This window comes from Lepisma saccharinum, chromosome 14, assembly GCF_977018435.1.
Source record: "Lepisma saccharinum chromosome 14, izLepSacc3.1, whole genome shotgun sequence".
Taxonomy (NCBI): Eukaryota; Metazoa; Arthropoda; class Insecta; order Zygentoma; family Lepismatidae; genus Lepisma; species Lepisma saccharinum.
In genome coordinates, this window is record NC_139242.1 from 70,194,103 (window position 1) to 70,219,577 (window position 25,475).

The 25,475-nt window shown below is 40.2% G+C and overlaps 1 protein-coding gene across 1 annotated transcript in view; it reads right to left on the minus strand.

The window, feature by feature from the left end:
• The window catches only part of osp (myosin phosphatase Rho interacting protein outspread), a 209,938-nt gene that overhangs the window by 54,139 nt on the left and 130,324 nt on the right, over nt 1–25,475 (minus strand). Inside the window, exons 5-9 of the mRNA XM_083134807.1 lie at nt 13,348–13,420; nt 9,295–9,519; nt 6,601–6,858; nt 956–1,086; nt 181–315 (exon numbers count right to left, since the gene is read on the minus strand). Coding sequence (XP_082990933.1) covers nt 181–315; nt 956–1,086; nt 6,601–6,858; nt 9,295–9,519; nt 13,348–13,420 — 822 coding nt within the window. The remainder of the gene's footprint in view (nt 1–180; nt 316–955; nt 1,087–6,600; nt 6,859–9,294; nt 9,520–13,347; nt 13,421–25,475) is intronic.

A 25,475-nucleotide genomic window follows, 5' to 3' on the forward strand; every position in this document is an offset into this window, starting at 1 on the left:
GCCAGAATACCACAAAATTAAACCAAGTCCATCCAAATGCAGAGGAAGAGGGTTAATACCACAAAGGCTCTGCATTTATCCTGTATTATCATATTGTCTAGTTTGTCCAAATTATTATTATCCACATTATCTCAACCAAGACTAATTTTTACATTCTCGAATACGGCATGAGACACTTACAGCCTTTTCTGTGGAGTCCGTGTGATCCACATCCTGATTGGAGCTGGTGGTGGGACTAGATGATTTCCTCTCCAATCGGCTCGATTCCTCGTGGGTGTCTCGTTCCCGTGTTGGTTTCACATCACTATTCAAAAGCTACGACAAAAATGGCATAAACATATAAAAGATTCTTTTCCCCAGTCATTTCCTACTTTGATATTGAGACTAATACAGATTAAAACTGGCCTTTTCTAAAGGCTGTGTTCTTTACTGTAATAATTACCAAAATCATGTTACACTACCGAAGGAGAGAGCACTGATCAATTACTTTACACTATTTACAGGTTATCTGCATTTTAGACCAGCATTAGCATTTTAGAATGGGTGATAGATGCCTGGTACAAATGCTGCTCACATAAGATAAACAGCTCCATTCTGTGTAGTTAGAATGAAATAAATCTTCAGGCCACTGTCAATCTATATTATTTTAATTTTGAGATAAGATGAACAACAAAATAATGTTCATAAATGAAGATAAACATATTGGTAAATTTTGAAGGTAATACAATGATAAGTATTTTCCTTCTGAATAAATTAAATTAAAATCAACCAAGATTACTAGTTTGCTTCATTTCAGATTTATGCCATTTTCTGTTATAATCGTGCACAATTATGAACTACTGAATAATTTGGAAATATAATAGTGTTAATTTAATCAGAAAATATAATTGTGCCCAAGGTTATAAAGGTGTGAATATATTGATATTTGATAATAACAAAGGAATTGCTGGTTTACCTTCGTTTCCATTGATTCCAAGTAAGACTGAGAACGAGGTCGAGTTATTGAATCTGCGATGTCCTTCAGTTTTTCATCTCTTTTGCACTCGTCATACTCATCAAAAAGGATTCGCCTTGCTACATCGTGATCTGTGGAGGAATAAAATAATTAGTTCTGTACACAATGTTCAGTTCTCTTTCGATGTATTGTCCAATGTTTTCTTTGTCCAGAGTCTTCAACTCTCATGTTCAAATTTGAATGGCAGTGCTAAAATAAAACAAATGTTTAGAAATATGTGTAATCTACATTTCACAATTTAGTGCCTTCTCTATAGTACAATTACCTAAATGGTAGATCAAGAACCATGCTGGTAAAAAAATTTAGATTTGCTATTTGTCATTATTACAGTTTCCATTCACAACATGGTTCATCACTGTTATAACCTGTGTAATATGATATTTCTGTCATGTAGTGTCCCATTGTTCAAAATACCATTGTGGATGTGTCAACACTTGTCTCACTTATGCAATGTAAGGACAAGCTCTGAATTAAAAGAAATGTGAGCTGGGATGGGACTGATAAATCAGTATTCTAATAGTATCATCTGACATAGGTGTATAGGTAAAATTGGCAATAATTCTATTGAGCCAATATATCTATAAATATCCTGTAAAGTAGAACAAAATACCGTGCATCCATTTCGATCTTCAGCCGAGAGATCGGGAGAAGCGTGGCAGGCGACGTTGACGGAGATGCCGACATTTGCGGCCTGTAATGCCTGCTTATTTTTATGGACACATGCAGACATTTATATAAATATTGCAAAACGAGCACTAACCTGTGTTATAAGAGTTGTTCAAACTGATGTCCACCTACATTCACACATTCCTGGCATCATTTGATGAAATTTTGATACACACGCAAAAGTTCTTCTTCCGTAATTCTTCCAAGCTCTGCCCTTACATTGTCTTTTAATTCGTCGATGCTATGAGGGTTATTTCGGTAGACTCTATTTTTTAAGGTTCCCCACAAATAATAGTCACACCCGGTAAGATCTGGCGAACGTGAAGGCCATAAACCTCTAGAAATTATTCTGTCATCAAACACCTCCCTTATAGCGTCCAAAGAATCAGCGGCGGTATGGGCTGTAGCCAAATCTTGTTGAAAATACCCATATTGTCTCTCATTATCTGATAACAACTGAAAAAACGGCGCAAGTATTTGTGTGCGGTACCTCTCTCAATTTATTGTGTCTTCAAAAAATATAGGCCCTATTATTCTTTTTGCGCTTACAGCATCCACACACCAATTTTTGCATCATGTAACTGAACTTTGTGTATTATTCGGGGATTTTCAGTGCTCCAGTATCTATTGTTCTGTGAACAAACATGACCACGCAAGTGAAACTATGCCTCATCCGAAAAAAATATTAACATATTAACTGTGGATCAACAATACCACCTACAATATTCTGCAAAACCCAATTACAGAAATTTACTCTACTTACGTTGTCAGGGGGCCGTAATTCTTGCACTATAGAAACACTGTACGGTTTTAATTTTAATAGCTTAGTGGCTGTATGTGCTGATGATTTTGACACGCCCATCTCCTGTGAAACACGGCGTAGAGGAGAACGTTCTAACGCTGCACCAATTTCATCGAGTTTTGCTTCGGTTAGAATGCGTCGTTTTTGCTTAGGTGTTTTACAATTTAACGATCCAGTTTCTCGTAAGGACAAGATGTCTAACCGTATCTCTATGTGGATGTGAAACGCCTGGGAATTTCAGTACAAATTGCCTACACACGTCTCGACATGAGTGTTTTCACGTAAGTGTCATACATAAAAAATATTTGTTCTATGAGGGGGGGGGGGGGGCTGATAAGTTCTCGGCCTGACCCCCTTCCGCACATGTCATCCTGAAATCATGCATTGCATTTGAACCATTGGTCTTTTGGAAGTTTAAGTGTCAGCTGGGATGATCGTATCACTAACGGTTTCTCTTTTACAGGCCATTGATTGAAGCATGGTGCAGCCAAATGTGGAATTTACCAAGGACAAGTTAGGAGGTGTCATGAAGTTCTTCTTCCTGTATCAAAAGTCACCGAAGGAAATCCATGGTGGCATGCTCGACACATTGGGTGTACATTGACCTTCACACTCCACTGTGAAGAAATGGTGCTCAAACTTCAAGCGTGGTGATTTTTCCACAGAAGATGGTGAAAGGTGTGGGAGGCCAGTGTCAGTGTGAACTCTGGAAAAAGTGGATGAGGTTCATGACCTGATTTTGAGTAACAGACGAATTTGTCTTCAAGCGATAGCTGAGACCTTGCACATATGCAAAGAACGTGTCTGGTCAATAATCCATGATCAGTTGGACATGCACAAGCTTTCCACGAAATGGGTGGTTAAACATTTGAACGCCGATGAGAAACGCAAACGTGTGGCATCTTCTCAGGTGATTTTGCGGTATTTTGCGAACTCTAAGGACGATTTTTTGAATCAGCTTGTTACCCAGAATGAAAGTTGGTTCGACTACTTTGATCCTAAGACCAAACAGCAATCATGCGAGTGGTGCCAATAAGGATCTCCCAGCTAAATAAATTCAAAGCACAGAGGTCCGCAGGTCTGGTTGCCTCAATATTCTGGAATAAGGATGGTGTTTTGTTATCAGACTACCTTCCAAAGGGACAAACCATACCATAGCAGTCTTCTGGCTAAGTTAAAGGACGCTATTAAAGAAAAGCTCCGGGGAAAATTGAGAAGAAGTGTGTTGTTTCTGCAGTACAATGCTCCTGTTCACAGGGCTCTGGAAGAAAAAATGGACTTTCTGAAGGACCTAGGATTTCAGTGCATTAACCACCCACCTTACTCACCAGACCTTGTGCCCTCTGATTATTATCTTTTCCCTAGACTGAAAAAAGTTCTGAAAGGACAGAAATTTAGAAGTGATAACGAGGTTATAGCAGCTGCCAAACAGTTTTTTGCAGACCAGGAGAATTTTTTTTTTTTTTCGGAGGGGTTAGAGAAGTTGGAGCAACAAAGTGCCAAGTGTGAAGACTTTCGGAGAGAATACGTTGAATAGCCTGAAACTTTCGTGCCTGTAGCTAAAGTCCTTCTGGGTCAGGCCGAGAACTTATCAGCCCCTCCCCCCTCGTAACGTGAACCTTGCGGTTGGCATTCCAATCGTCTCACTGACACAACACACATACACAATGCAATAACACAAACAAGTAACGGCAAGTAACCAAGAATAATACTCTTGCGCCCAGTACGAAATTAACACGCTCTTGGTTTACATCTGCTCGCCACTATATTCACAGTTCTGTCACGAAGGAACAAAAAAACTCTAGCTCGGAGATTTCGGATTGCAAGGAAGCTCACGAACACTATTGACTTTTAACGGTTTCTTCTACAGCATAATCTTGATACAGTGTTGCACATTCAAAACCTCCAAACGATCCCCATCGGCACAAAACTCTTTCAAGGATATAAACTTAAGCAGGACGTTACTGGTCAAAACTATGATTAAAATGTTTTATTATCTGTGGCTCTTAACATCGTTTCTAAAGCGTATTTTTTTGTGTATATAAGGGCAGAACTTGGATGAATTACAGATGATAAATTATAGCACAGGTTAGTGCTCGTTTTGCAATATTTATATAAATGTCTGCATATGTCCATAAAAATAAGCAGGCATTACAGGCCGCAAATGTCGGCATCTCCATCAGCGCCGCCTGCCACGCTTCTCCCGATCTCTCGGCTGAAGATCGAAATGGACGTACTGTATATAATTTTGTTAAACAGGGTTAGCCTAAAAGAAATACAGTTTAAACACTTTATGAATTGAAATTTGTTTATTACATCAGAAAGCATTTAGTACTGTTGTATAGAGAAAGTCTTCAATTTTACGACCTCCACTTTTCATTTGTCTTTGTGAGGTCAGCATCACGTGAGCACCCTTGGCGCAAGTCTAGCAGTATGGCCGTCGGCCGTCAGCCAGATGGAGAAGGCTTTCTGCATGATTCAATTTGCAAATCAGCATCGTTTTAGAACACACTGTGGCAAACAACTACCCACAAGGCAGTCCATCTATGGTTGGAGCAAGAAGTTTGAGGAAACTGGTTGTCTGTACAAGGGGATAAGTCATGTTTGGGGAGAACTGGACTATCACACTGATATCTGTCCTGTTGCAAAAGGGTTACACATGGAACACTTGTAACTTACCAATGTAAACTACAGGACGTACTCTTCAAACCACGTAAGTATTTCAGCCCTATTATTAAAACTCTTTTTTTTTCTGTAAAACTTTGAAAGTTTCTATCGTAGGTGTGAGCTGAACCTAGGACCCGGGCATCATAAATAAATAAGCTAATCATGTATAAAAAGGGTCCCGCTGAAGCACTGAAAAAGAGCTTCTTAAAAGCTAATTACGACAGCGACCTTCAGCGAAGTTGGAAAACAACCGCTGACATTGCATTAGGCCGACACAGTATGTGAATCAGGAAATAAGCATTCTTCCTCAGAATTGCCATTGCCAAAGGGTGCGATCGAGTCAACCGTCTTAACGGCTGATAGTTCGAATTTCATTTAAATAGGTCGCAAGAGAAAATCTCTTTCTTAGTTGTTTCCCGTTTTTTTATCCAAGTCAGTAGTTGCGAAAGAACTCGGCCTTAGTTGCTTTCAGTTAACGTCGATTCAGTTATCGCGAGAGAACTCCTTAGTTGTCGTTAGTTAAAAAGGAGGAACGAACGATCGGAAAGTTGAAGTTTATTATTTAGAACATTGGTATATTCGAGTCTCGAGTTTAGGAGCCCCGAGAAGCGCTCCCTCGTCAGTGTTATTACAGAGTAGGACCGCATCGATCCAAGGACCAGCGGAGAAGAGATTGCAGCAGAGCTACAGGTAAACGAACATTCCTTATGTCTTTCCTCACCCTGCCTGTTCAGTCAAAGGTAGTGTTTTTAAATAGATGTCCGTGTGTTCTTATTTCACGGGGCTAGTCCCCTTGCAGTTTGAGTGTAGACGTAGCTCTTCAGAGCTACCCCTTTCCCTTACAACATTCCTCTCGCTTAGCAAGCGAGTGGCTAAAGGCTGTCATAGCCTATCAACGATCCCCCTCTTAGTCATTAGACGCTATTTCTTTTACGCTAACCCTGTATTTATTATTATTGTTATAAAATTTTCCCAGATTGTACATTCTCCCAAATTTTATGCCTTTTCAATTTAAAATCAAAGTTCCACTGTAATTACCATATTTGCAAAAATTTCATATTCATCCATCCCTAGTCTACATAAAAATTCAGTATTGCAGAGATGAATTACTTATAAAGACCAAAGTTGATAAAAAAGTATCAGAGATATATAATCTCCATACAAAACAGAAAAGGTGAACCTGTATGATGGGACTGAGCACAGATATGGGCAAAAGAGTAACCAAAACAGAGGATTATCCTGGTTGTTGATCAAGTCACTAGAGCTTCCTTGCCCTGCACAAATGCAATTCCCAGACCCCTTACACATCTCTGCCATCTACTGACAAAATAGCAAACCACTACAGTTATAAATGAGACACCACCTAATATGTACACCACAAGTCTTGTGAATGCATGCTTAAAAAAAGTGAAGAAAAGTATTAAGGAAAGAGGAACATGTATGTACATACTATGTGCTTGTACCGGAGACCCTCTCCCTTCCGTGGGTGACAAAATAACATCTCCACGCCTGAGAGCAGTTGACTGTTGCTCCGACTTATTCCGCCAATGAGGAATCATGCCAGAAATATTTTCTGAATAACTTCTTGCCGATTTGATTCCACGCTTCTCCCTGTTAATAACTCGCCTTGTACGTATTTTATCATCAGTCTGAATTTTGTCTCTGGTCGGTGGAGAATCGGAGGACACAGGCTGATCTTGATACAGTGCTGAAATGCAGAAAAGTGCAAGTCACATGCTGTGCAACAAAATCTATAATGCAAGAAATAAAAAAAAATGACATTGAAGACATATTTACATTAGATATGTGCATGAAAACACTAAAACAAGAATTACTAACAATTATGTGTGTAACTGTCATTTGGGATTATACCGTGAGAACAATTTTTATGAAACAAAATGTAACTGCTGCAATACTGATCTAGAAATAAAAAGAAAAGAGAGTTTCTTTAAATTTCACACACGTGGCATCACTAAAAGGCCTCTGAGAGTGACCTAAGTAGGGTGCTACAGGCATTACACTGGGTGCTACAGGCATTACACTAAGTTAAAGAATACTTCCTATTAACTATTATGAAAATTTACATTCATTTATGTAATGTGATTGTCCATCAATAATGGTGCCAGAAGGGCCACAGGGTGGATGTCCGTCAGTCAACTAATCGACTCTCTCCCCCTCCAGCAAACAAGAAAAACTATTTAAATCGTAAATACTCTTTTACCTACACTGTGGCCATGTGGTCTAAGGCGACAGGCTATGGGACACATGCAGGTTCGAGTCTCCTGGGAAAAGTGTAACAACTTTTCTCCTGAAAATTTGGCCTGTGTATGGGACCTGTGATCACCAACCATCGTGAGGAAATTGGGAAGCTACGGATGAGTAGCGTAACCCGGTCATGGAAACCTACAACAGCAACTAGGGGTTTGTCATGCTGACCACACGTCACCCCATAACTGATTGGATGATCTCCAATCTTGGCATGTGGGAGTGAGGCCGGCAGTTGGTAGGTAGGCCCTGGCACTCGCCGGCTGTTGCATCATGGGTTATTATATTGCCCAATTACCCAAACATTCATTTTGAATGGAATTTAGGGTATATTAAACATGACTGCCAAAATAAATATCCTCTCTCCTCTGCCTCTTCATTCATTTATTTCAGGCACTGTCACTGTACTCCTCTGTTTCTCATTTCTATATTTTTAATAGGGTTGAGATAATACCATTTTAAACTAGAATTAGAACCCACAACCTGTGGTATTGTCTGATGATATACATGGCATGTGAGCCAACTGAACACAGCCTCTGACTACGAGTCTACAAGTATGTTTCTGAAACCTAGACATATTAAACAAGTAAGTGGTTAGAAGAGCAGTTTGCATGGAATGACACATTATTGGTATGCTCTTATACTTGACAGTTACCTACAGTCAATCTTTTCCAATTGATTTGATTTGATTCTTGTTAATTATCGTCGCTCTTCTGCCACTTTTGGCTAATCATGAAGATGAGGATGAGTGGTGATATGGTGAAATTGATAAAGGGACACTCACAAAAAACACCCATGCCCAAACTGAGCTTTAAACCCAAGAACTCTGGCATCACAGCATGCTGTGCTAACCAATCTGCCATGGAGGTCAGCTTTGACAATTGGTTCACAAGCATTCAATCTGTTTTTTTGACTTGCAAATATTTGTAACACTATAAATATCCTGCTTTGGAATTACAAATTCTTTTGTTTGGAAATTTAATCTCTCAAATATTTATACAATTAATATTATGTCTGGTCTAAGTACTTACATAACAAGAAAAAGAGAACAAGGAAGCAAACGTTATTTGAAGTTTAAAGCTGTAAATCCTTTGCATTGCATTACCTTCTAAGCAACTTCCTTAGTTCCTGAGGTTCTTCAAAGAATGAAACAAGCAAAATTGAATGTCTGTATTGAATTATATATTTTGTACCTCCGGAACCACCACACAAGCTGTGCAAATTAGGCCTTAGGCAGAAAGGAACAAAAGCAAGAATGCATACTAACAAACCATATGCCTTTCTACAAAAGTAATAGAAGATGTCCTGAAGAGACAGCTTATTGGAAAATGGAGGAAGCTAAAGGAAAGTGCACACAGTATAGTTCATTGTGGGACTTCATGTAGTTTATTAAGGTAGATAATTGTCCTTTTTCATGGACCTCTCATTCCTAATGTCTTGTGATCTATTTTTCATTCAGCTATTCAGCACAAGCCACTGGATGATCATCCCTCTCATGTGACCAGCAGGGAGGATTAGGGGTGGTCACTTGAACCCCTAGAATATAGAGCAATTGATTGGTAACTATTAACTTAGTTCTTACGTTGAACGGCTTTTCTCTATTTTTATTCTTATCCGGATTTACATCTTCCTCTCTATGTCTAAAGAGTCTATTTTATTGTTTCCTCTTTCTCATGTTGATTACTTCTGGTACTCCAATTTTTTCTCCACTTTAATATCTCGTTTCTTTCCTTTCCCCCTTTCAAGCATTTTCTCTATTTCTCTCCCCCCTCTCTCAGATTCTGGCCCAATTCTCTAAAAATTTCTCTAGGGGACCATTATCCTCCCCTTGAAGACAATTTCCACCTCTGATTAACTCAACTCATAAAAGTGTACTCACAATTACTGTCTGGTATTGGGCATGCTTCTGATACAGGTGGCCGTGATTCTTCGGATAAATGCACTTTGGATTCAGTCTCCTGTGGGACATCACGTGTGGGGAACACATCTCCCTCTTCCTCAGGGCTCGGGAGCCATTGCAGGGAATCCTGGTGGTGGAGAATTGGCTCCGTGTGGCAGCTGTTGAATCGGGGGCGCAGCAGTATCTTATCATGGGGCGTTTGCACTGAAAAAGTACAAGGAACTAGTGTTACATTAGCAAATACAATATAAAACAAGTGTGGCTACATCCTAAAATGGGTCAAATGTCAAAAGAGTGAATGTTGCAACACCCACTGACAGTACATTTATTGTTGTACCAGTAATATTATTGCAGGTTTACACGGAAATCAGCGTCTGAAGTGGAAAATGTTAGCTGGATGGATGTTTTGTCAAGCCATGGGGTTAGCTGTGAAAGATACTTTGTAAAAATTTTGCTACTTGGGGGATACCATGCCCTCTCACTTCGAGCACAGAAGGAAATAGATGTAAAATATTCTTGTTTGGTTCACTCACCACACAACTATTTCTGAAACCGTTACATCAAGTATATGTTTATTACTTAAAATTGATACTTATTACAATTTATTCCTGATAATGTGTCGAGTGTTGACTGATAGGACGTGTAGGAGTATTTTGAAAATTCTAATTCATGAAAATCGGAAGTACGTGTCCCCCCCCCCCCCCCCCCGAAGTATGTACACTAAGATATATGATTTTGATTAATGTCAGATTTAAAATAATACTTTGTCATGGCATTCAGTTATATTTAAAGCAACTGTATACATTTTTCAATGCCGTCAACTGATAAATACTATTGTTAACAATTCTCTGTGTGGTGTAATAAATGCAATCAATATACTGCACGATAACGCGTTCCAAAATGACGTATGACCCAATGGAACAGAATAATAAATAATGTCAAATATTTATTGATTTGGTTTATTTTACTTTTCTTTTCTGCCAGTTTTAGGAGCCGCGGTCTAGTGGGTATGGCATCTGAATGCCACACGGGAGACTCGGGTTGGATGATCTAAGGTAGGAATTTTTTCGGCCTTGCCCTGCATAAAGAAGCTCTGTGACTCTCCCAGTCTCATAATCATAATCTTTATTCATCCGCTGACCCATTTTTTCATGGGTATGGATTTCGTCCAGATACATGAAAATATAAGGCATGGTATACAAGCAATTACAGTATAAGAACAAAAGATTTTATGCTGCACAAATGTGATATAAAAATAAATTATACATTATGTTCACAATATTAAAAACAATGATAAGCATATATACCTGTATAATATATATATATATATATATATATATATATATATATATATATATATATATATATAATATACATGCAAGACTTCTTTTTTAAAAAAAAAATTAGCGTTACATTGTTTCTTCTATGGTATTATCACATAACTTTGTCTACTTGATATTTGCATCCAATCTAATTTATAGTTCATTAATGCCATACAGAGAGCTCTGTCTGTGAGGTATTTTTTGATTAGCTGCATTTTTTCTTTAAGGGAGTGATATTTTTTTAGCCGAGGGGGAAGGTTGTTGTGGAATTTTATGCCTGCAGAATGTGGTATTAAATGGATACCTAAGGGCAACCCGGAGGGGTAAAGGCAGCCGGAGTGTAGTGCAGGAGCCTTGCGAGACTGAGGCAAAGGCCAAGTTGGAGTTCGGGGTGAGACTGTGTGAGGCAGGAGGCCGACCTTGAGCTTGGAGGCTGAGGCCGCGTGAGACAGAAGCTGAGTTGGAGGTCGGAGATTGAGGAAGTGTGAGGCCGACCTTGAGCTTGGAGTCCAGAGGCTGAGGCTGGAGGCTGACCTTGAGCTTGGAGGCTGAGGTCGTGTGAGGCCGAGACGGAGTTCGGAGGCTGAGGCTGGAGGTCGGAGATTGAGGAAATGTGAGGCCGACCTTGAGCTTGGAGGCTGAGGCCGTGTGAGGCGAGAGGCTGAGATGGAGTCCAGAGGCTGAGGCTGGAGACCGACCTTGAGCTTGGAGGCTGAGGTCGTGTGAGGCCGAGACGGAGTTCGGAGGCTGAGGCTGGAGGTCGGAAATTGAGGAATTGTGAGGCCGACCTTGAGCTTGGAGGCTGAGGCCATGTGAGGCTGGAGGCCGAGATGAAGTTCGGAGGCTGAGGCTGACCATGAGCTTGGAGGCTGAGGCCGCGTGAGACAGAAGCTGAGTTGGAGGTCGGAGATTGAGGAAGTGTGAGGCCGACCTTGAGCTTGGGAGGCTGAGGCAGAGTAGAAGGTTGGAGGCTGAGGCCGTGTGAGGCCGAGATGGAGTTCTGAGGCTGAGGCCGTGTGAGGCTTGAGGTTGGGCCTCGCAAGCAATTCAAATGAATAGCTCTCACTACAGGGTAGCAGAATCCGACCTGCATCTCGCTTCCAATGGATTGTACTACTGGAATTTTTAAGAAGTTCAGACTTTGTGAAACTGTCTTTGTCCTTCAGAAAGGAAGCTCGCCTTCTACCAGTTGTTCATATGAGCCATGCCAGAGGTGATTTTTGGCCTCGAGGGTAGGTTCCATTCCTTTATTTGGCATCTAGCTTGGCTCTCTGTGTCGTAGGGTGCAGTCTGTTCCTTTTTCTCAGTTTTACTTTTGTCAGATGTTATTTCGAGTATATTCTAGAAAGAAAGTCCGTAACTTCTGGACTCTCTAGAAACCACATTCAGAAATTGTACAGTCGTTGTGGCGTGCCTCCTGGAAAGGAAAGTATGCTCCTGTTCCACACCTCTGTTAGGAAACGCGAGGGCAGCAGACTGAGGTGCTTATGTTCTGAAAAAGTGTAAAAATATACACACGTTCCATACCTTGTAAAATTCTATGTTAAATCTAACATGATTATTAATATTGTGTAATCATTAGCCCCTTCTCTTAACATACACAGGATTTCCCATGAACTGTAGAAGAAATTGGCCAACTTCTTGTCAGTCCAGCATCCGAAGGCCGGGCCTCATGCGGCCTCGCCAGAAGCTTTGTGAGGCTAAGCCCGAGTAGGACTTCAGAGGCTGAGGCCGTGTGAGGCTGGAGCTCGGAGGCTGAGGCTGTGTGAAGCCAGAGGCCAAGATGGAGTTCGGAGCGTGAGGCCGAACTGGAGGTCAGAGGCTGTAGCCGTGTGAGGCTGGAGGCCGACCTTCAACTTGGAGGCCGAAGTCAAGTGGCCATCTCTGCTCTGTGGTGCTGATCACATCACCTCCAAAATGGACGAGATCGGTAGAATGTGTAGGGACTGGGTCCTACCTCAACATCCCCCTACATATGCCGGCATGGTGCACGGGAAACTTTACCTTTCTGCCACTTTTGACTAATCACGACGATGAGATGAAGGAACACACAAAGAACTCCTATGCTGGGATTCGAACCCTGGACCTCTGGCGTCGTAACAAGCTGTGTTAACCACTTCGCCACGGAGGTCGCAGTAGTTTTGTTTTAATGAGCTTTACTAAAATTAAGAAACACAATGTTTTTGTTTCGGAGCGCATGCACTTTCACTACAGACATGGGCGTCGCGGACCCGTCCTGGAAATTACTATCGTTCATATCAAACCAGCAAAAAGCTTATCATTTTAACAGTCGACAGAAATGGAGTTTAGTTTATTAAAATTGCAGCAGACGTACCAAAGCAAAAATAAGAGTTAGCTCAAAAAAATGAGTGTAAAATGCAGGAATGACGTCAGAACTTCACATTTTAAAATTCCACCATTTATTCCGAAAAGTAAATAGATCCATCACTTCTCAAACTTTTTGCGATAAAGTTTACAGTGACTAAAATATCCTCCCAACTTGCAAGATTTTTCTTGAGTGATATGTGTAAAAGTTAATCACAAAATAAAAATCAAGGCAAGAACCTGACACTCGCTACAAATTTCTGGCGACGCCAACGACTATTTACACGTAAAAAAATTGCAACACTCCTCAAAATAAAATCTTAAATATGCCACTGCATATATGTATAAAAGTGTAAAACTTGAACCCTATTGCTATAGTACTTACCAGTCGTGGTCGACTTCTGAATTATGGTCGTCGACTTCCCACCAGGAAACGTCGCATTCCTCTTGTGGCGCCCCTGCAACGAAGAAAACAACTTCGTTGATCAGAATGCACTAACCAAATGCACGAACATACCACAGCGAGCATTTCACATCCCTGAGTCAACATCCACACCTTTCACACGTTCAGGCACCATGGTCTGGCTCACTGTCAGATGAAACAGATAACAGGCAGTGGCACTCGCGCAACGGTAAGGGTGGAAAGTGGAGTGGGAACGAAGAATCTGAAAAGGCTTTTGTCAACAAGTGCTTTTGTTTTGCCGAAGGCGAATAGAAAATTGTTTGTTGTTCATTCCAGGAAAGTGCACGGCAAATTTGTTCTTCGAAGTGTTTCAGAAGGTGGGGGTATGTATAAATGGTTGGGGGTGACCTTGAGAAGTTCTGCAAAATTTCTGCCAATAACCGGAATTCGGGTAATTTTCCTTGTCATTTACTTGCAATTTGCAGTTCATAGTAGTACTGTCCCAATGGGAACGTATACAGAACGTGTGGATGGACGATGAAACAACTATGTAATTTAAAATTTTCAAATCCATTCATGAATATCTAGGCGTATCGGTATTGGACTGAAATACTGAACTGTGTTTCCAATAACAGGCGTTTATCCATACTTTTCCGTCTGTGTAGGGGAGGAGGGAGTGTGAGGGTAAATTTAGAGCCGAAATGATCCTAAACAAGGCCTTTCCGAACAATTTTAGGGGGTGGTGAGATCAAATTTGGGGGGGGGGTTGGAGTGTGTGGCTAAATTACCGTCTCGTAGAAATCTACTCATTTAAGTCAAGCAAAATTCATTTTTGACGCAAACACGAAATATGACATTGCACAAATTGTGTTTTTTTTCCCTCACTGTTTTATGTAATGCAAGTTCCGGAACTAACACAAAACTTCAATGAAGCAGTGGACAACCTCTGCGCCAGCACCTGTACAATCGTCATTAAAAACACGCAGGATGCAAGAAAAATGTGAATGGAAATTTGTCTGGTAATATTTATGCACACCACTGTATTCCCAATGGAACGCATTGCATATCAAACGGGAAAACATCTGCAGGGTATCCTCATTATGCAAACGACGTCCCGAGTTTGCATCAATCGTAATGTTGCCAGTTGATCCTTCTCTTGTAGACAACCGACGAAATAAATTGATATCGACAGAGCTTGTCGCTCTACTTGCTTAATTAAATCGTTGAACCACTTATGTCACGATGCGTTCAGGAAAATAAATACCAAAATCTAGTCTGGCCACATTTCTTTTGGCCAGCGCGTTTCTTTTTTACATATAAATCTGACGTACACGGAACATAATGCAAAGAATATTAATAACAGTACAGTTATGGGAAGTTTAAAAGTTTCTCTTGTAGACTGAGCAAAAAACAGTGTCTTATTTTTCTTTTAGCTTTGCGATAACATCACACTCAAGACTGTGTGCAAACACTTGAGGAAGTCGTTACTACAAAAGACGCTACGAAAAACCTAAGAGGACTCCAATGTCTGTGTCGAACATTGCGAAATGACATAGCGAAGCGACATGTAAAAGTTAAACAAGCGATAATATGGAGAAACAAACAAGAAACGGACTTTAAAACCACATACGAAGCGAAAGTGTAAGATGAATGTACTCACGGCAGAACAAGTACTTGCACACCAGCTGCAATTCTCGGTAAATTAAGACCATTACATCATCCAGGACACACTAATTACCCGTTATCTACAGAACTAAGTCCACGCCTACAATATATGGCTGAAAGGCATCTCAGCTTTATGTTTCTCAGTATATAGGAACAAAGGCAACATAACAAGATGCAGGAAAACATATGTTCATTCAGCTGTTTCGGATTCCTTAAATCGTCTTAAGCCGGAGCGCTAAGGAGGCTGATGACGTCAAAAGACTGGTCCTAATTTTGGGTGAAAATACAACTATTTCTGTCGTCGCATTGTAATGAAGGAGCACCGGGTTCGATAGCCGGTGGAGTACTTTGGATCCTACTTTAAACTGCAGGCCCAGTCCCGATTAGCCTATTTGTGCATAAATAGGCTTAAAACAAACTAAAAAAAACCTGTGAAATTTACACAGTTGGATCCGTCTGGTATATTAGGTAACACAATTATGTGGTGCCACATATAGAGGCTCTTGGCTTTCTTGATAATAATAACAATATATATTTATAGTTTCATGCAATTAATTTAGCACATATAAGTTGGATTATTCTTGGTAAGTCTTAATTTGAAAAAAAAAAAAAAAAAGCGGGGTATTCTACGAAGTACTCATAAAGTCTGGAACCAATAGCAAAAAAAAAGTGCTAACGCTTGCTTTAATAAAATATATCTCTACAAAACATGTTCGACATGTCCATCATCATTTTCCACAGCTGGAGACGTTTGACCATGTTCCCCTGGATTGAGCGCAACATTTCTGGGTCCAAAGACACGCAGGCTGTAGTAATACGTTGGCGAAGATGATCCAGATTTCTGATTTTCACCGGATACACTTTACCTTCAGAATATCCCAGAGGGCGAAGTCTAGTAAATTTACATGTAGGTCGGGTGACCGCAGAGCCCATTTCACCGGTCCTCTCCTGCTATCCATTTCCCAGGGAATGTTCCGTCAAGCCAGTGCCATTGGTTTCACACTTTATGAACACCCTGTAGGACAGAGTTTTGTGCAGATTTGTGAGTCTCCAACTTACTTCAGACGAAAATTCCCGAACGAAATTGTGTACGACAGAATAATATCTATGTTCCACCTTGCTTCTTCAAAAAGACTATTAATCCGAAATGCATCATAAAGACATCAGAAATAATGAGAACGAAACGTTCTATGAAGTTATGAATATAATAGTTGAACACATAAGAGTCATCACCTCGGGAGGAGGTCGGGGCCGGCCCCGCAGCATTGACGGTTACTGAATTCTTGTATACAGACACCTTCTACAAAGCCGAGATCGTTAAATAAGTGATCGACTAAAGACCTCACCAGCAAAGGTTCCGGGTTCAAGTCCTGACCTGGGTAATGGGCATTTCTTTGCCAGTGTCCTTTCATAAATTCTCATCATCGTGATTAGCCAAGAAAAAAAGTGGCAGAGAAAGCGACGTAAAATGAGAAAAACAAATCTACGAAACTTGAATTACAAAAAATCTATCAAGTCGTTTAATCTTACACGTAGAAACTGAACAAATATTTCAATGCACCAATGAGAATTTCTGAAATAAATGTGTTTTAGATTACAAAAAATATTCTAGTCTCGGCGCTTTTTTTGTTAGTTACAATAAGTCGATTTTTTTGGTGACGTTTGTTCAGTTTTAATTTATAAACTTTGGTGTCTACTCTTTTAAAAATCATGTTTAAATCATCCAACGTCTAGAAAAGATTTGCTAAATATCATTCAATATGAATCACATTGTCTCAATAAAGCACTGCTGAGTATTCTCAACATTTTGTTACTTTCCTCAGCTTGGACTGAAGTTCTCGTTTTATAGAAACGATAAAGGTTGTTGAAGCGACCACAGCGCCACTATTCTCTACCATGAACTTCGGCGTTTTCCACTTGTATTTCCTGATGCAACACTGGGCACGTACCGTGTACCGTTCAGCGGGTAAGCAAATTAAAAGCCGGTCGGTCTTGCTCTCCCGACGATAAATTCATGAGGTGAACCGCCCAGAAATAGCGGCAACCTAGTTTGGTAACTCATCGTTTTGCGGCCTTGGCAAAACTAATCGAACATCGAAATTGCCGGAACCAGGAGGGCTACCGTCCAACTCTTTTTATGTTCCGAACGTTATTGAACGAGTGGCCTTGCAAGTATACACTCATGCAGCGTGGTTCAGTATAGCAGGAAATCGAGTCAAACTTTTGCATTCCGCTGCATGTGACTGTACAGTCAAGATAAATGTATTTATCGTTGTCATATAATTATTTAAACACACTGAGAAGTTTCCAAACTTCATTCCATTTACTACACTACCTCCGTGGCACAAGTATTTGAGCGCCAAGTGTTGTCTAGCGGCTGGCTCTTCATTGGGTGCCGTTTAGTTAGTGCATGGAATCCCATTGCCGCCGTTTTCTAGCTTTCGAGACCGGGCAATGAACTCCACAACGAAGCTAAAATCTTCCTGGCTGTATCTACATTAACACAAAATGACAACTTAAATATTTCGTATTGCGAAAACGAAGATAACATGCTGAAAACATACAAAATTTTGATCTTTTGACTTATCATCGTGTGGTACTATATTTCTTTTTAAAAAACACATTTCCTGCCTTGATTTACAAAATTTCACTGTGATCGACGCTGAAGTTGAAAGAGCAGATTATCTGCTTCTTGTTACTAGGTATTGGCAAATTAAAGTAGTAGAAGTTGCTTTTGAAACTCCTTAATTTCTACATAATACAGAGACAGGGGGTCACCCCGAACATTTTAAATTACATTTTCTACAGACCATATCATATGGAAATATATTAAGTTAAAAATATATGAGTTTGCGAGGCTCTAGCGTACGCAGGATTTATTTTTCGGGGGGAGCGGAATACACAATAACATATTAGCTCTTTAACCTTCCTTTTGAAAGTTGTTGAAATATAGATATCGTAATCGGGGGTCCTTTTAAGGGTGGTTGCACATACTACTTGGTTCTTTTCCCGAGTTCTTTACTCCCTTCATTTGAAAAATTGTATACTCTCAAAATTTCGAACGGGATTGTATGTCCATCAGCCCCCACCGCGTACGCCAATTCTGTGAGGCTATTTGTCACTTGGGTATCAAAACATAGTCTACAAAAACACACGTATATTATATGAATGCACAATATTAACAAAATTATAAACCAACCACATGAATGCGATGATTGAATAAGAACAATCATAAATCATGAAGGGACAGTACATTGCCGCCCCCCGTGGTTAGCACATTGCGCTACGACGCCAGGGATCCCGGGTTCGAATCCCGGCCTGGGCATGGATGTTTGTGCGTGTCTATTCATCATATCATCACTCATTTCCATCTTCGAAAATTAGCCAAAAGTGTCACAAAAAGCGAAGTAAAATAAAGCAAATCAATCAAGACATTGTCGCCCGGATATATAAAATCGCAACGATGTCGATGGTTATGATATACAGACATGATGGAGGACACGGGTGACTACAAAGAATGTTACAAGGATATATCAAAGAAAAAATATCAAAACCACGTGATTAGGACCTGAGGTAGAAAATAAGGGTTGGGAAAGGCTCCCAAGGGTCGTAGTGTCAGAGAAGGAAAGATACTACAACCCCCCCTCCAATATGGGTACTTTTCTATCCAGCCTAAGAGTGATGGCTACCTAACATAAAAAGCCCCTCCACTTCCCAGTCCACAGTACGCGATACCGCATTCACAGAATACAAATTTACCTGAATGGCGGAAGTCCTTGGATCGGAGCCCGGTCACTGCAGGTCAACACCGTCAACCGAGTGAGTGCCGCGAAAGGCAGCAACTTGGGTACCACATCCTGCCCATCCAGTTCATCCCACTGCAATTAAGATCGCCGCTGCAGCGTTGCCAAGATCTCCCGACTTGTCACTTGAGGCGTGGCGCCATTACCCCCACGAATAAAAAAAAAAAAAAAAAAAACTGACCGCAGAGCCATCTGACGACCAGATTGTTTGTTGACCACAGAGGAATCCCCCTTTCCAAGCCGGTCCGTTTCACTTCCGCGAAATTAGCAATTATCATGGGGAAAAGAAGCGCCGAGCGATATATTTTGACGGTAAAAAAAAAGCTCTGGTGTGGTTTTGGGCTTACCTTGAAAGCTTGACCAGCAGAAAAGGGTGGGAAAATGTTGGTAAGCAATTGCCCGTAAACGAAGGAATGGTATTTGGAACTATTTTGGTTTTGAAATGTTTACAATACGTTGCTTAGATTATGATTTATGATACAAACTATTTTCAACATGTAGGTGTGTCAGACAGCACGTTTATTTTTCGTTTTCCATATAACTTTATTTCCGAATTTAGAACATTAAAATTGCGGCGGCCGAACGAGGAACCTGCGTGTGAGCGCTAATTATGGGTAGAAAGATAGTGAAAAACGAAACAGATGTCGTACTTGGGAGATACTATACCAGGCGTTAGTAAACTGAATAATTCATGCTCTAGTGTGCAATCGCCTGGAATCTCGAAATATGTTATTACAAGCAACATATACAGCTTGCCACCGCACAAACGTTCACAGTGTTTGTCAATCAATAACATATTTTCTGTTTGACGCCTAAATTCGATGCTACGAACCCTCATAATTTTATCTGAATGTATGCAACCACGGCGCACATGTTCACGTGTGTCACAAATGGAATTACTTTTCTGATAAAGATAAACGAAGTGTATGACCTATCTACAAATAAGGTCTCCGTCTTGTTCTGGTATCGTATCGTCTCCTTGTTCAAGAAAACAAAAACGGGTGGGAGTGGCGGAGTGGTTAGCACAGTGCGCTACGACGCCGGGGGTCCCGGGTTAAAATCCCGGCTTGGGCATTGGTGTTCTTTGTGAGTGTCCATCCATCAATTTTATTCTTTGTGAGTGTCCATTCATTAATTTTATCATATCACCCATCCTCATCTTCGCGATTAGCCAAAAGTGGCAGAAATGCGAAGTCAAATAAACCAAATCAATCAATAAAAAACGGTGGTAAATTCCATGGCAATGTCCACACAACAGTCCACAAAACTGCAGTGCAGAAATTTGATTTGCTTCCTGGATGTAAAAGTGAATTCACATAAGACTGATATATCCAGTACAGGCACCGCACCGCGTAGCTGGTTCTTCATCCAGTTCACACGAGATAAAGAGAGACGAAGCGTAGGAAGTTAGTGACATTAATACTTCATGTTTTCCGCACCACCATCATTTCGCCATTTCCACTTCCAGGCCTGCTATTATGGTTGTTTTATGTGGCTGCCATTTCCGGCTGTGTAGACCATCTTTCTTTCACACACACGGTTCCAAACTATCATTTCCTCCCACAACAAAGAATCCACACAACCAAGGTCTGCTGTGCGTAAACTTGGGTAGGGATATTAAAAAATTGTATACGGCAACAGTATTATAAATATAAACTGTGATTTCACAGTTTCTTCTTGGCCCGATTTTGTTCGGTGATGAAACGGGACACGTTGATACTTCTACACAAAGCAATAACATTTAATGCATTTCTGTTATTATATGAATATTTTTGCTTACAACTCTGCTCCCTGGCAGAGTGGTTAGCACAGCACGTTACGACGGCAGGAGTTCCGGGTTCGAATCAGTGGCGGATCCAGAAGTTGCAGTCGAGAGGGGCGAATTTCAGTCGGGTACTTCATCTAACAGAAATAGATGCCAACATTATTCTTCCCATTGTCAGGTAAACTGAAGATCAGGCATGAGTAAAAATTTAAAAAAACAAAAACATATTCTCTCAAGAGGTCTCGGGTTCGATCATCTTTTGAAGAATATTGGAAGTGGTTCGGATCGATCCATAATTTAAATTGTAGGTCCAGTCCCGATTAGCTTATGATAAGCATGAAGTGCTACAAAATTATTCTCGAGGCTGTTACAATTGGTGATAAAAGGCAGAACATTTGAGTCTTCAAAAATGTTATGCATTTATCCCAAAACATGCCAGCTGGGAAGGGCGATCCCCTACCTATCGCTCTCCCCGTGAATCCGCGCCTGGTTCGAATCTCTGCCAGGGCATGGGTGTTCTTTGCAGCTAAGAGAGTGAGAATCATGATGTATATAGTGACAATATTATTAAGAATTTTCACATTGACATGCATAATTATAAAGAGCGTCACATTATTGATACACCGTAATTGAAAACAAGGAACAATTTCAAAGTTTCTATAGTTTTGTCTCGCCCATAGCATTTACAGTAAGCTTGTAGTAAGGGAGATATAAATTAATTATCTATAATATTTCGCACTGTTTTATGACTATGAAAGACATCTATTTTTCAAACTGAGTGGTTAAAAGCTCTGATTTTTCCTCACTCCAAGAGTTCACCACAAAAATGTTTTAGCGTCGGTTGTAGTTTTATGATTAAAACCTCTGTGTCGTTTCTGAATTCTTATATTATAATCGTATTTTTGTACTGTAGAGTACAATGCTCTCCGTACAGGACGTAAATTACGTATTTACACTGTCAGAATATTGTGTCAACAATCAACTCACGATTCCCACATTGTTGTAATATGCCACACATTTCGCACACTTCTCAACGTTCTTATCCAATGATTCCACAACTGAGGGAATCTCCCACGAAAAGGTTGACCTTAATTAATGGCATTCAGACACGCAAACGGTTGATTAAAAGGTAACGATATGCGAAATTCATTAAAGTAAAGGTTGTGTCCAGTACATAAAACAAGGAGGAGATAATTTTGCACCCTCTTTATGTTAATATGGAGGGACTAAGGCCGGCAGTCGGTAGGTAGGCCCTAGGGCTGTTGCGCCACGAGTTATTATTATTATTTATGTTAATATACATATTTTAGAGTCATCAGCATTGAAAAATTTAGAACATACAAACAACTTGAAACTTGCTAGACAAGTTTTTTTCTTTTCCGTCGACTTACATACTCATAAAGGTTAACTGCAACTGGACCTAGAGTGTAAAACAGGATTCGAACTACTACACAATGTGCCTCCACCAGAGACTAAACCAGAGACCCTTTGATTACAATGCAACAGAATTAGAACTACTACGCTATCGGGAGGCCCACTCTCTACACTAACATAGAAGCCTGGATTTTTTTTTCTTAAAACAGACCGAAATCACGACAGTGATTTGAGAAATTCAGCCGTAATCCGTTGCGACTCTAAAAGAGGAGCTCGGATGGGTCACGGCCCCCCAGAGAAGCAATAAATGCAAGGTGCGCATGCGAACCTTCGTCCTATCAACAACTGCGTAGTCTTTTACCCGGACGACATTGATATAGTTTTAGTCTTGTGTTGGATTCTAAGCGGCAAATGAGCTAATGAAAACCCAGCGGATTTACATAGACGGCATGAAGAAGGAAGCAAATTTCCTAGCTCACTGTGTAAGCACGTATTAGCCGCACAAAACACAACTTCGTCTACAGTTTATTCACCATGATACGTTTGCAATGAACAACCACGAAACCACATGTGTACCGAACTCAAGAAATGTTTTCTGGGGCCTTTTTCCGTGCGTAAAATTACCGCGGGTTAACAACGAACTTAATTAATTGCTTAAAGCTATTAAATTATAGCTAATCAGTGGTGATTTATTCATTCTAGTTTTTGCACTTTTAACCACTGTTATTTTTTAAAGAGATTTACCTACGTTTCGGAGGCCGAATCTGCCTCCGTTTTCAGGGTATAGCGTGTAGTCTGTTAGATCATAGACCTAGGCCACCAAGAATAATCCTCCAAGGCAACAATTTATAGACCATTTATATGATCTAACAGACTACACGCTACCCTGAAGACAGGCAGATTCGGCCTCCGAAACGTAGGTAAATCTCTTTAAAAAATAACAGTGGTTAAAAGTCCAAAAACTAGAATGAATATTAAATTATACTAGACAATGGTTAACAAATGGCACGCGAGTCGTCAAGATATTCGGAAGGGACAGCGGATACGATAAATCTCAAGAATCTGCAAGAATTAAGTTGATTCCAATCATGGGCCGTTTCTGAATGAACAGCCTTCTCTAGTGTCTGCGTCCCACTTTTATACTGACTTCATGTAATGTTAATAATACACCAGCAGAAATCCATTTAGTTCCGACGACATTGGTACAAGCGCCACACATTTACATTTAAAAAAGAGAAAAACTCCATGGATTGGAGAACCTCAGAAAGCTTTCAAACCACAAGTATGCGATATTGTTTGATGACCCAGTTTCAGAACAGTCCTGCTATCTGGGCTAAAATCGAAAACAAACTTAATAGTATTATTTGTATATCTTTGTTATTTAGTGTCGCTTTTCTGCAACTTTTTATTTATTTATGTAAGAAATTGAACGCAACAGGTATATTACCCATTTATGGCGTTCATTATACAATAATTTTGTGATAACATTATTGATTAATTTCACAGATCAACGTAGTATATAGACAGAAAACATTTAGCAAACATACGAGTCTTAGGTTCTATCGTAATTTATGTAATTTTAGTATATTCCTTTTCAAAATTGCGGTCGGGCAAAATAAGTCCACACTGTTTTAACTTTTGATGGTATCATTAAATGTTTTACAAATATTCCAAATTGGGGATATTGCCAGAGCGTTGGTTCTATTACGACGTAGGCTGTAGATTTGCCTTTTTGGTCGTAATTTGCTTGAGGGGACGTAGACGTCTAGCTGTGACAGGGCGAAAGGAGCTTCAATGAGATTATTTAAAATTTTGTGGAGGAAAATGACTTGATGCATGATGCGTCTGTTGTTGAGAGCTGTTAGGTTAAAATATCTGAGAAGGCTCTCACGGGATTCCATTTGAGGGTAAATACCATCTAGTTTGTACTTTAGGTGTCTTTAAGAATTTCCTTTGAATTTGTTCTATATTGCTTATATCTTGCTGTGTTTGAGGGTGCCACACTATGCTTGCATATTCAATCCTCGCTCTAGCGTAAGCATTATAGAACATCATTAAGCTTCCGAGATTTTTGAACTCTTTGCATGTACGCGTTATAAATCCCAGAAGTCTGTAAGCCTCGTTGGTTATGAAGTTAACGTGCCCGTGAAATGTAAGTTTAAAATCAAACAGAACTCCTAGATCTTTGATTGTGTCTACCCGTTTAAATGTTTGTTTATTTATGCAATATTCGCATTTTATTGATGTAGTGTTTCGAGTATATGACATTTGGTAACATTTTTCGCTATTTAAGATTAGTTTGTTGCTTTCGCACCATTCCAAAATACTGTTTATGTCCGCTTGTAACTCGGTGCAGTCACTGTAACTGCAAATTCTTTTGTATATTTTTAAATCGTCCGCAAAAAGTAAAATGTCCGATCGATTCAGATGTTCATGAATATCATTTAGGTATGTACATGAGGAAGAATAAGGGACCAAAGTTAGAGCCTTGGGGAACTCCGGATGTAGCTTCAAATTCATCGGAAGTATTTCCCTGAAACGTGAAGTACTGTTTGCGGTTTGTTAAGTAGGATTGACACAATTGTAAGAATAAGTGACGACTATGATTAAATTGATTAAGGGACAATTACAAATAACACCCATGCCCAGGCCAGGATTCGAACCCGGGAACTTCGGTGGCTTTATAGGGTTATTACTGCACAAAACTTCAAAGAACGAAACATTACATATCGCTTGGCAGAGCCATCTATTAGCAGACTGTATACTCAACAGCCTTATACTTAGTTAAGGCCTGCGCATCTGTTTTGTTTATGGTTGTAAACTGTTCGAAATACGAGTAGAACTTACCTCCGTTGTGGATTTTGAAGCCTTCTTCCTCTTATATAATCCTCTTCCAATAGGTTTTAAGGATATATGCAGAAAACTGACACCCACTTCACACTGAACAAGCACACCACAACCAACACAAAACAAATCTCGAGAGATACTGATAAAAGGACAGCTCTTAACACAGAACCACCTCGAGTAACCTACATTTCTCTTTCAATGTTGAGGTTGTAATAATCCCATCTCTTCCTTTCCGAGAGATCGTAAATGTCGACTTTTCTTCCAATAAATCCTTCCTTCCCCTCCCCCTTCCACAAGACCTGCATTCAAAACCCTTCCGACTCCTACAATGGCAGAGAAGATCTGTGCGTATTGTTAACTGCGCCACAACAATAGTCAACAGGCATCAGTTTCTCAAGGGCTCACCGGTGTTAATTCAGGTCAGGTGTGAAACTTTCTGCAGAAGAAATGAGGATCGTTTGGTAAGGGCAATGATACAGAGGCGCCATCTAACAGCACCATTAAAGGCAAAACACGTATAATTGCCAGCAGTTAAGGAGAGTTTCTTAACAAATGAAAGCTCCTCAGCGAAATTTGCATATATAGGTTCATTCACTGCCAACTTTCTTCGTTAAGAATTGAAATTATGAATCTACTGCACATCTTGCTCTCAGTTT